This window comes from Sarcophilus harrisii, chromosome 6, assembly GCF_902635505.1.
Source record: "Sarcophilus harrisii chromosome 6, mSarHar1.11, whole genome shotgun sequence".
NCBI classification, from domain to species: Eukaryota; Metazoa; Chordata; class Mammalia; order Dasyuromorphia; family Dasyuridae; genus Sarcophilus; species Sarcophilus harrisii.
In genome coordinates this window covers 217,833,799-217,846,516 of record NC_045431.1, presented here as the reverse complement: position 1 = coordinate 217,846,516, position 12,718 = coordinate 217,833,799, and the positions used below count along the sequence as shown (strand labels likewise).

Here is a 12,718-nt window from a genome sequence, read left to right as displayed (position 1 = left end):
GGCTTTTTATTTTCAAAATACATGCAAAGATAATTTTCAACATCCACCCTTGCAAAACCTTGCGTTCCAAATTTTTCTCCCTTCCTCCTCCCATTTTCTCCCCTAGACAGCAAATAATCCAATATAGATTAAACGTGCAGTTCTTCTAAACATATTTCCACATTTATCATGCTGCACAAGAAAAGTCAGATCAAAAACAAAAAAAGAAAAATAAAGCAAGCAAACAACAATAACAACAATAAAAGTGAAATACACTATGTTGTGATTCACGTTCACTCCCCACAGTCCTCTCTCTGGGTGCAGATAGCTTTCTCCATCAAGTCTATTGGAACCAGCCTGAATCACTTCATTGTTGAAAAGAGCCTTGTCCATCACAGTTGATCATCGCATAATCTTGTTGTTACTGTGTATATTCTATTGGTTCTACTCCCTTCACTTAGCATCAGTTCATGTAGGTCTCTCCAAGTTTTTTTGTACTCATCCTGCTGATCATTTACCACAACCTTTTGTCACTGTATTCTTTTATAACTGAAAGTTGAAAATTAAGTTTTGTTGCTGGTAGTTATGGTGTTTGGGGAAGGGAAGATTAATATTAATTCCTTATCTCTGAAAAGGTTTAATCTTATTTGTATTGTTATGAAATAAATTATGTTATGAAAAAAATAAAATTTCAGGATCTTACAATTTTCTTATTAAGTTTCATTGTTCAACAAAAAGCTCCTATGCATCTCTTCCTTGACAAGCATTCCCTGGAGGAAACAACAGCAGTTAAATCAAAATAGATGGGTGAAGGCAAGGTGCAGTGGGGGATAGGTTGGGGAACAATGCACTGGAAGATCCAGACAGGTTTTTTCGAAATGGTGGCTTTAATGGAATGAGGAGGGAGAGCAAGTTAGCCAGACTGACTGGATCATGAAGTGAATGAAGGACAATGATGAGAAGCAGGTTTAGTCTGTATTTGACATCCTCCTCCCCCTCACTCAGTGATACAGTGCTCACTTTTCACACATCATCTTCTTCCTCATTTTACAAAGGAGGAAACAGAGAGTTAAATGACTTGCACAAAGGCAGGTGGCTAAGTGTCAGAAACAGATTTGAACCCGGGTCCCTGTATTACCTGGAGAGCCAGCTTTTCCCCAGCAGCATTAAGGAACCACCTGAGCTTCCTGCGCTGCTGGAGACGCAGAGAGACAAATGGCCATGAAAGCAGCCTAGAGTCCAAAGGTTGAGACCCAGAGACATTTAACCTATTGACACTAAGGTCATGACAATAGGAGGGGTTTTCAAAGCCATAAGAGCTGTTTGTTTGCCAAGGCAGGTAAATTTTGGCTAATCAGATTTGAGGGAACCATTTTAGCCAATCCAACAATGGAAATATTTCTGCAAAAGCTCACATGAGTTATTTTAGCCAGAAAACTTTCCAGAAAAATCAGGTGTAAATAAAAATAAACAAATAAACAAAAAATAACAACAAAAACATCTGCCAAGGAGAAACATTTAGAAAGCTCTCTGTATAATTCTGATAAGAAAAATAATTAGTTATTTAAACATGTTTTACTTAGAAACAAAGGCTTGATAGTCTGTGATATGTAAGTTCCCTAGAATTCAGTGTGGGTAGGAATCTAAAAAGGTAGTTTGTCCAAAGTTTTCATTTCATAAATAAGGAAACTGAGTACCAGTGATGTGATATGATTATGTCCAATGTCATGTATCTAGTCAAATAATAAATTCAGAATTGGACACCAGTTTTCTTGATTCTAAATTCAATGTACTTTTTAGTGTTAATAAATGTAGATAGTCTTTAATAAAGTGAATAGAATCATATTTAGAGCTATAAGAAATCTGAGGTTCTATTTAGTCCCATTACTTTTACAGATGAGAGAATAGAGGCTCAGAGAGCCAATTATTTGCCCAAAGCCACAAAAATAACCTACTTGTACACAAATGTAGATAGAAGCTCTTTTTGTGCTGGCAAAGAATTGGAAACCACAAGTGGATGCCCATCAATTAGGTAATGGCTGAACAAGCTGTAGTAAATAAATATAATAAGAGTACTATTCTATAAGAAATGATGAGCAGGCAGACTTCAGAAAAACCTGGAAAGACTTAAATGAACTGATGCTAAGTGAAGTGAACAGGGCCAGGAGAACATTATACATAGTAACTGTAAGATTATGTGATGATCAGTTATGATAGGCTTAGCTTTTTTCAACAATGCAATGACCCAAACCAATTCCAAAAGATTTGTGATAGAAAATGCCATCCACATTCAGTAAATGAACTATGGAGATTGAATGTAGATGAAACCATACTGTTTCACTTTTTAAAAATCTGTTTTTTTTTCTCATAATTTTTCCCTTTTGTTCAGATCCTTTTTTTCACAACACGATTAATATAGAAATTTGTTAAACATGATTATGCATGTATAACCTATATTGAATTGCCTGGGGAGAAGGGAGAGAGAAAAAAAATTAGAATTCAAACTCTTAGAAAAATGAATGTTGAAAACTCTCTTTATATGTAATTGAAAAAAAATACTCTCAAGACCAAAATATTAAGTGGAAAAATGAAGCTTCACCTTCACTTCCTCTGATTCTAAAAATCTGAATTTTCTCCAGTGGCCCAGAAGGACATCAGCTATCTCTCCAGGGCATCATGACCCAAATGAGTACAGGGAAATAAATCCCAGGACATTATATACTGGCCTAGCACTTTAGTCACCAGGTCACAATTAGATATCAGTTACGTTTACATCAAAATGAACCACTCATAATGATACAGAAATCCTATGAAATTAAATCTTTTAATTCCTCAAGTAAGTTTGTTTCAGCCCAGTGAACCTGATCTTTGAACTCATAAGCGGGTAAGTTGCACTTTCTACTTTATTCAGTGAATATTTTGTTGATGGAAGACAGCAATAATAATTAAAGAGTTTAAAAATTAGTTTTGAGAGAAAACACAAAAAAGAGTCATTAGCACACTTCAACAATGGGAAGAGATTCTGTCATTTGGAGATTCAAAGAATGTGCTTTTGTCATAGTTAGGTCCACCCTGGGAAGGTCCCTCTGGGACCATGATCCTTTTAGTCATGATCTTTCTCCAATATTTCTTTCTGGGTACTATGATAAGCCTAGAATAGACTATTAAAGATACAAAGTGCCCTCCTGTAGGAAACAGAAGGGACGTGCAAATGCTTTCCAGCAAGATGTAAATATCAAGGGATTTTGTTGTTAGGACAAATAAAGAAAAAGAGATCTACAGAAAAATCACTTCTATCTTAGCAACTTGTGGTAATTCTATGTAGCTTTTGGAAGCAGTGCTTCAAGAATAGAAAACACTGTGACTAAGTCAAATCTAAGAATGGTCACAGGATCATTCATTGCTGTACCACTGGAAGTGCCCTGGAAGACTTCAGGATTTGAGCAGAATCCAAGATCATTAAGAATCCTGTTCACATTATATGCTGAAATTGTAGTTTTGTTCAGAGTCTCCAAAACAAAAATGAGACATGAGAGAAGCAAAGAAGGAAGGTCATGAAAAAAGACTGAAGGGTAGGGGAAAATTATATAATTAAGAGATAACAGCATCATTTTGTTAACATTTGTACCCATGTCTGATAAAGTTATATCCAAGATATTAACTCAAATTCATCATCATTATCATCATCTTTATCAGCATAAATACTTAGTAAGTATACAGATGAATATACTGCTTATACTAAGCATTGAATGTAAAAAAGTAAAAATATTGGTTCCTTGTTTTCAAAAACCTTGGAAATCATGGAAAAAATACCTGATGTGGACAAAGATAGAGCAGAATAAAAATAACTAAACTAAGATATGAATGACTGGCATAGCAATTAAATACTATGTGAGTCAAGAGTGAATTCATGTTATGGGGGAGGAAGAAGATATGATATAATCAGGATGAAGATTCAGAAAAATAGTTACAGCTACTATGATGATTATAAAGGAATCTTCAGATTAATTTTGGAATTAAATTTGGAAAAAGATGCTCTTTTTAAGGAAACATGATAACCTAGGTGGTTTCTGATATTCTTAGGAATATATAAATAATATATAATTTAATATAAATGTTTATAATTTAATATAAATAATATAATATAATATAAATGTATAAAATAATATACAATTTATAATATATAAATAATAGCTCTTAATCAGAGCTCTTCACAGCATAACTATCAGAGGCCATGGGCAGGGAGGGGAATTTACACATTTACCTTTGCAGTGAAACATACTTGCATGGTGTTAAAAAACATTAGAAAAAGGACTTTTTTTGTTTGTTTGTTTTTTTGGTCTAAAGACAGTTAACAGCAAAAAAAGCCACATTCATTTAAAATTTCTGAGGCATATTATTCCTATGTTATACTACAAATTAGTAAGAGTCATGCTTGCTATTATGGAATTAAATAATTAGCTAAGCACAAGAGTCATAAAAACTGCTCCTGTAAAACTGAGTTCTATTTAAATTATTAGGACTCTTTAGTTCGAATATTAAGGCAAATTAACTTCAATGTTGTGTTTTCATTGTGTCTTAAAATATATTGTGAACTGTTTGTATAGTCTTAATTCATACTTTTAAATTAAACTGAATTATGACAGCAGTTTGTAAATATGTCCACTCCATGCATTTCCACTGATGAAATGCACTCTCTCATTAACTAGCGGTGTTAAATATTTCCTATTTCTGTTCCCTGGAAAATAAATCTATATGTACTCTTCTAAGTGGCTGCATTTCCTGGTGGTGGTGGTAGTGGTGGTGGTGGTGGGGTGATGCTAAAGAAGAAATAGACATTTTCAGTTTCTAAAATGGGAGAAATCTGAGCTTTAGGAAATTACTTTGAAATCTGAATGATGATTCTTGAAGAAGCAAATGATAAATGAAAATATGGCATCTTAAAACTCATCTAAAATTTTTGAGAAAGAAACAAATTATGATTAATAAATTTATATGTTAATGGTCTGGAAAACTGGCCTAAAAATTAACTGTAATTTAGGAAGAGATAAAATGAAAAACCTCTCCATGGATTATTTTTAGCTTAATTGCTTTCAATGTAAAGATTTCTATGCCTTTCATTTTCATGAAAGTCAATGATAAAGGTAGTGGTAGGAATTTTTTTTTTCTAAAATAAAACTAGATTCAAATTGTGATGTCAATTATAATTTTTTTTTTGTATAGCCTACATTTTCTAGAATGTGGAGATATTTTCTACAACTAACATTTAAGAAGAATAAACATGATTTTATTCCAATCCAGTGTCAATTTGCTTACTGCTAGTTCCTGTGGTTGTGAGAGGATACGGAAAAGAGAAGGAAGAGGAGGAGGAGGAAGGGGAAAAAAAAGGGAGAGAGAGACTGAGGGAGAAAGGTGACAGAAAGAATAGAGAGAAGAAAGAGAGAGAGAGAGAGAGAGAGAGAGAGAGAGAGACAGAGACTGACTGACTCTTTGCTGCAGCCTTTGCTTTCTGCATGCTGTAAAATTTCCTGCCTTCAGACCTGTCATCCTGTTGGAGGAACAGCAGCAGCTCGGCCCACTGTACTGTGGGAACTGTTATGACATGCCTGTTACCATGGTTACCACAGCAAGTGGGGGAGAGGTGCCTGTCAGGGACCAATTTACCTCTCCAGACGGGCACTGCCACCAAAGGGGCACACAGTGCCCATAAATCTTAGCAGAGACTGGAACTGGAGCAACAATAGGCAAAACAATATTATTCTAAACATCAACTGCCACAATGAAAACCATAAGCAAAAACAAACAAAAAAAAATCTCCAATGTGGTTCTATTGATATGTATAAGTAATGTTCTTCCTTCATGTCAGCAACCCACACAAACAGACAAACCCACAGGCTTTAATCTGTTATTCAAACTGCACAGCAAACTGGGACATAGAATTATTACATATTCTTCCATAAAGAGAGTACTAAACTAGGTAGTAAAGTTCACAAATATATTTAACATATATAAATTAGAAGAATATAAATATACATATGTATATGCATATATATGTATATGTACACACACACACATATAGGCAGGACTTCTTTATTTGTATTAATAAAAAATAATGTTCTGAAAATGTGACTACTTAAAAGAGAAATTTATTACTAAAGCAATCACCTAAAGTATAGAACAGACAGAAATAAAGATTTCTGGGTGATAATGGTATCTAGAAATAAGTTTTTACTTTCATTTGCTTATTATCTATAGTATTATGAATTCTGAAGATTTTCCCAAAATAAATGCTCAAATTTATACTTTCTGAAAATTTATTATTTTGTAATATTTTACAATGCTTTTTTATAGTGAAAGGAGAAATATGATTTTTATTCAATAAAATAATTTAGAGATTTACATAAAGAGTAAAAAAAAGTTTTAAGAGGATTAATTTGAGGGAACTCTGAAGGAAAGTCCTAAGTAAAACATAAAAAATATGTTCCTGAGTGTTCTGCCTCTTGAATTTATTTTTTAAATATAGTAACTTATCTATTTTAGTAGCTGCCAATAGGCACCTACAAATAATTATGGCTGACAGTACATTTGCACATCCTCCTTGTATCCAGTGAGAACAGAGCAAAGACTCCAAATGCACATTAACATATGAACCATGGCCGTCTCAGTTCTGCTTGTTTACGTCATCTCTGCTTGGAAACAGCTTGTTCACTGTTGATTATTCCAAGACCTTCTGGGTTCACCCCTAGAGAGAGCTTGGAAAACAACATTCTATATGTGATTAAAGGAGACACTGAAGATGCTCGGTACCTGGGGACAGGAGCCATTGAACCCTTCCTCAGATATGATTCTCTGGATGGAGTGAAGAAGCTTCGTGTAGCCATGGGTCAGGGCACTGTGGGTAAGAAACAGCTCATGGAGTATAAACGAGTTGATTACATAGCACATACACAAAAGTTAAGCAAAGTATTAGGTAAACATTCAGCTCTTGAGTCACAATGAGTTAAGCATTTAGGTAAAAGACATAAAGGAATAAAGTTATACTTGTGGAGATACTAAATATAAATGCAGATATTCAGAGAACAAATTGCAGTTGCCTCATGTTAACTAGTTCAGTGCCCCTGATACATTGGGAAAGGTAAAAATCTGCAGAGACTAAGATGGCTTAATTATGTCAGGCTCAGTTACCTCCTAGAAAATTAATGATTTAATGAAGCAACTTAAAAGATGAAACCACTATAGCATTTCAGGAGTAATCATAGATAATTAACACATAGTTAATGAACTGCTATGCCAAGTCCACCTGATCAATGTCCTGATCACCTGAGCTCATCTTCTAGCAGTTTTAATTTTCTCACAACAACCTGCTATAATAACAGTAATTAAATAACTTGATCTTTTAGCATAAATGAAGAAAAATAGGTATAATCTCCAGTGAATTTAATATTTGCTCCCTTCTTTTCACACACACACATATAACAATTAGGATAGGAAATTCTTGGCATACAGACTAAAATGACCCAGATTACAAATATTTCTCTCATAAACATGGAAGCTCTTCTTACCACTGCTAACTTTGTGAAGTAGTTTATAAGCATTGTGAAGACTAAGATAAGTTCTGGAGCATAGTTGTTGCCAACACATCTATATAGTTCCATGACCCCAGGGATAGGAAGGTATTTGCTTTATGGTGAAAAGCTATAGAACCATCATAGAGACAGAAGAAATGCTTCAAAGATAGACTAATTGGAAAAGCAGAGAGACACAAGTGGCAAAAGTTAGCCAATATGATAAAGAGGCTGCACTAGTATGAGGCAATAGGAGGCTGGGTGACTCAGCACACACATCCAAACAACTCCATAAAAAGGCAGTTATTGTCAATTAACATTTACCTATCAGTGGGGCACAGAGAGATGTGGGACATACCCAAAGATTAGATGGAAAAGGAGCAGTTAAGAATTAAAACATATCTACTACAACATGAAAGCATAGTGGCCACAAAAGTATTTGTAGGTAGTAGTAACTGTCATTTTCTAAAAGGAAGGCTACACATGCAAACAAAGTGGAAAGAATAAATGCCAGTGAAAAAAAATATTTCTTACAGGCAATAACACCATGATTATTAGCATTTATATGTTTGTGTTGGGGAGCTCAGTTGACTAGGATACAGAATTAATGTTTGACTATAATGGGCTTAATTCTCATATAGAACAGTGAATTTTGCAAAAGAAAAAAAAAACCAAGCTATTTCTACAATATAGATTATATCTTTAATGTCAGTCATTTTGCAAATTCAAATGCTGATTTAAGAGTCTAGGCTATAAAACATGAAATATTTAGGGCAACTTTTCTCTCTGAAGAAACAGAACAAAACTCAAGACTATTTATTGATTATGGGTTATTAGTAGTTCATATATTTATGAGGTAAATTCTCTTAAGGCTCTCTTCATAAATAAAAGGTTGATTTATAGTCAAAGTACCTCCAAGTATTCATTTTATTGTGTCCTTTTTATTTCATCTGGCTAAAGATTAGATGAGATATCTTGTAGTTTTATCCTAGAATTTTCTATTACTCACACTATGAGCAATATCTATTACTTAAACCACAGTCACACATTCTTATGTGGATTCAATTCAATTCATTAGTTAAAATAGATCCATTTCAGTTATGTGAGCATTTATTAAATACCAGGTATTGAGGATACAAGACAGGAAGAGGTCCTGTACTCAAGGAGTACCCTCTGGGAGACAGAGTGGGGGATGAAGGGTGAGGAATTTAACATATATACAAAATAATATGAATGAGGAAGAAGAGCTCACTAACAAAGGCAGAAAGAGGGAGGGAGGCGGGAGAGAGACAGAGACAGAGAGACACAGATAGAAACAGAGAGACAGAAAGAGGCAGAGACAGTGACAGAGAGAGACAGAGACAGAGACAGAGACAGAGACAGAGACAGAAACAAAGATAGAGTCTACAGAGAGACAGAGAGGCAGAAACAGAGAAACAGACAGAGACAGAAATAGAAAGTGAAGAGATGGAGAAAGAGAGAGACACAGAAAGACAAGAGAAGAGGAGGGCATAGGACGAAGTCCTATGCTCACCCCCATGTGGGGGTCATGGCTGATGATTCAGCCAAGGAATGGGAAGAATGGTCAGACAGGCAGGATGAGGATTAGGAGAAAATGACAAAATTCAAGGAAGGAGTAAAGAAGAGAATTGTCAGGCAGGTAGCAGGGGAGTAAAGATCACAGTATCAAAAGCTGCAAAGAGGTCAAGAAAAACGAGGTTCCATAAAGGCACTGAATCTAGCAATAATGAAATCATCAGTAAGCTTGAAGGGAACAGTCTCAGTTAAGCAGTAGAGATAGGACCAAGGTTGCAAGAAAAATGAAAGGTGAAGAAATAGAGGCAATGAGTAGAGACACATTTTTAAGAGTCATTAAAGTCTAATTATAATATTTCTCCCCCAAAAGTCTCTGACTGTTGTGGTGTAAGAACAGCTAACATTCATAAAAATTGTATTAAACTTCTTTCTCACTCTTACATGAACAATGAAACATTTCCTTAAACAAGTTACCTTTTCTAGGAGAAATAAGTATTTCCATTAAGAAAATGAAAATAAAAAAGATATATGAATTTATAATTGCATAGATAATATATGTAAAATCCCTCTATTTATAATTTAGTATTATATCTATTAAAATTTTTAAATATTAGAAGTTAATATTCTTATTCTTTTTTTTTTTTTTTTTTTTTGGTCTAGTAGGCTAGTAACTGATAAAGTAGGAATTGTCAAGAAGGTATCCAGGTTACAAACATGATGCTGACTTCCTTACTGATAGTTTCCATGCATTTAACACAGGTTAGGTTATCAAGGGTATGACAAATAAGCCTATTATCTGTAAGTAGGCCCCATTAGGAAAGACAGTTTAAATAGTTCAAGTTGAATTTACCTAGAAATCTGTGCTCTACATAAATATAACTTCATTTAAGTTTCTTTAAGGTACATACAGAAGGCCAACAAATAAAAGTCAACCAGTTGGCTAACAAGCATTTATTAAACACTTACTATGTGTGAGAAGCTGCACTAAATACTGGATAAATAACAATAAACAAAGGCAGCATAGCCTTGATTTCTATAATATTCAATAATTTTTAGAGGATAATAATATATCTCAAGAGCTTATGGTTAATATATAGAACCAGTACTACGTATGTAGAGATGGGTCTGAAATAGACAGAGATGCTGGGACTTTAAGAACAAGTTTAAACTTTCTAAGATTAAAAAAGCAAAGTTAATTCTCACTAATGCTACAAAGAGAGGAATGAGATATATGTCTGGTGCTTAGATGAATTTTTATCTGTTGTTTATCAGATATATGACCCAAAAAATAGATAACTCTATTTTCCCTTAAATCACAAGACCAAGGAGGATTTTTTTTTTTTTTTTTTTGGAGAAAATGAAAGTCTCCTTCAAGGGAAGTTCTAGGTTTACTATAAAAATAGTTTGGCTGCTTATGCTCATCATAATATAAACAAAAGTTTCTAGTGCAAAATATCCAACAAATTTTGTGTATATAAAATAAAAACTTACGATATCACACTTTCTGGTCACAAAACCCTTAACTCCTATAGCATCAAAGGTTCTTAAAGGCAAAAACTGTTTTCTGTTTTCCCCAGTACTAAGCACTGTGACCTGTCCATGGCAGTTAATATACAGTCATTTGTTCATTTATTTTTAAGCATACTTTTAAGATTCTTTTTGAATTAACATTTATTGTATATTTCTGGGCAATGTATGGAATTAAATTTGGAATTGGAAATTAAAATGGAATCATTTTAGTCTTAACAGTTTCACAATACTGTAAGGCAAAACTTCTTAAATTATGGTTTTTGACTTCATATGGGGGTTGTCTAACTAAATGTGGGGGTTGTAAAATTATGGTTTATTATCAGTAAATATTTGATTTGTATATTTATTTCATATACCTGTGTACCCAGGATGAGTTAAAAATTTCTTGGGTGAAAAAGGGTAGCAATTGGAAAAAATTTAGAGTATGTCCATTTTACAGATGTGAAGAAACTTAGGTCCAGAAAAGTTAGGTGACTTATTCAAGAACACTGCTACTGAAGAGTGAAGAAAAGGATTTAACATAAGACCAATGTTCTTTCTGCTAAATTATTTCCCAGAAATCAAGTAAGAAGGAAGCAAATAATACATTACCACTTTGAAGGCTCATGAAAAAGAGAAAACAGGAATCTGAATGTATTTCATATGAGTTTCCACAAACAAAAACAAACCAAGAAGAAGCTATGCAATGAGAGGGGAAACAGAGAGGCTGTGAAAAGATTTCAGGATGAGACACTGATGACAAAACCAAGACCACCCCTGTGATGAAAAGGGCCCCTCAAGAGAAGTCCATCTGCCTTCCCTTCCTGAGCACAGTGCCTGGCATATATCGGGAGCTTCACAAATCTCCTCCTTGCCCTCCCAGCTCCAGTCTGACCCTGGACTTTCCCTCAGGGCTTGGGGCTTCCTCATCCTCACAAAGGCTCCCTTCTGACTTTCAGACTTGAACAACATGCTATCATGCGAGACCCTCCAACCCATCCCCAGCTTTCCAAATTCCTTTTCTGTGTCATCTTCTTCCTTTAATATATAAGCAGGGCCTGGCACACAGTAAGCATTTTGCAAATATTTCTTGCCTTGTCCCTGTTTAATACCTGCACTGGAAGAGCATTTTTTTAAAACCAGTTTGGTTCTGAAAAAGACAAAAATTGCGATTCTAGCAATTTTTTTCTCACTACAAAAAGATTCAGTGTCAGATCCTTCACATGTGACCACCTTAAGATAGAAAAGGCCTTAGCTAAACCTTTCAAAGCAGCTCTGACAGTAAAGGCCACCTTAGGGGTAAAGCTTCCTGAGATTCCCTCACTGCTCAGTTCTTCTCTGGGCCTATATCTGACTTTTAATCCATTTTGGATCCCCCTCCTTCCTCCAGGGAGTACAGTCTCAGCATCAACATGCCAGGGATCCCTACTGGTTCCAGCTGCTTGACCACCTGGCTCTCTACAAATGGCCCCATAGCCAGACTCTGTGGCTACTCCCTGCTTTAACTAGACTTTTTTTCCTCCTAAGTTGAGAATTTTCCTGGCAGAAGCTGGTTCCCTACCAAAACACTCTTAGTGAGGAGCTGTTTGTCTTCCAGAGTTTTGTCCTTAAAGATCAGGTTCCTTCAGTGGCTGCCATTGCATTTTCAGATGCCATCCATTAACCTTTTAAGACCTGGGCTTTCTCTGATATTAGGCCTACTGTAGGATTCCTTTAAATAAGAACTTTCCAAAATGAACTTCAGTACTTCTATAAAAATAATTCAATCTTTGAAAAGTTTTAAGGTCCAGTTTTCAGTATTATCATTTCTAATTAATGCTAATTAGAAATGAAAATAAAGCATCCTCAAAATTATATAAAAAGTAAAAGAATCTGATTAATACAAATTCTTTTTATATTCATTTAGTACATAAAATAAGGTACATTTATTATTACATGACAAACTATATCTACAGAATCGTTTTTTTTTTTTGCCAAATATATTTGCATAATTTACATACACCTACAGAGACTGTGAAGTATATTCATAAGTAATTTTCAAATTAAAATCTCATGTCTAATTACACTGAAGGCTGTCATTTCCTGATTTTCTTCTTTTTTTGCCTTTTTTGGCCAACATTATTGCCCTA

The 12,718-nt window shown here is 34.5% G+C and overlaps 1 protein-coding gene across 4 annotated transcripts in view; it reads right to left on the bottom strand.

Annotated features, from left to right (window-relative positions):
• ELP4 (elongator acetyltransferase complex subunit 4) overlaps positions 1-12,718 on the bottom strand; it is a 232,574-nt gene that overhangs the window by 151,039 nt on the left and 68,817 nt on the right. For all 4 annotated transcript variants that reach the window (XM_031942487.1, XM_031942488.1, XM_031942489.1 and 1 more), the window contains exon 6: positions 6,787-6,871. In XM_031942487.1, coding sequence (XP_031798347.1) covers positions 6,787-6,871 — 85 coding nt within the window. The remainder of the gene's footprint in view (positions 1-6,786; positions 6,872-12,718) is intronic.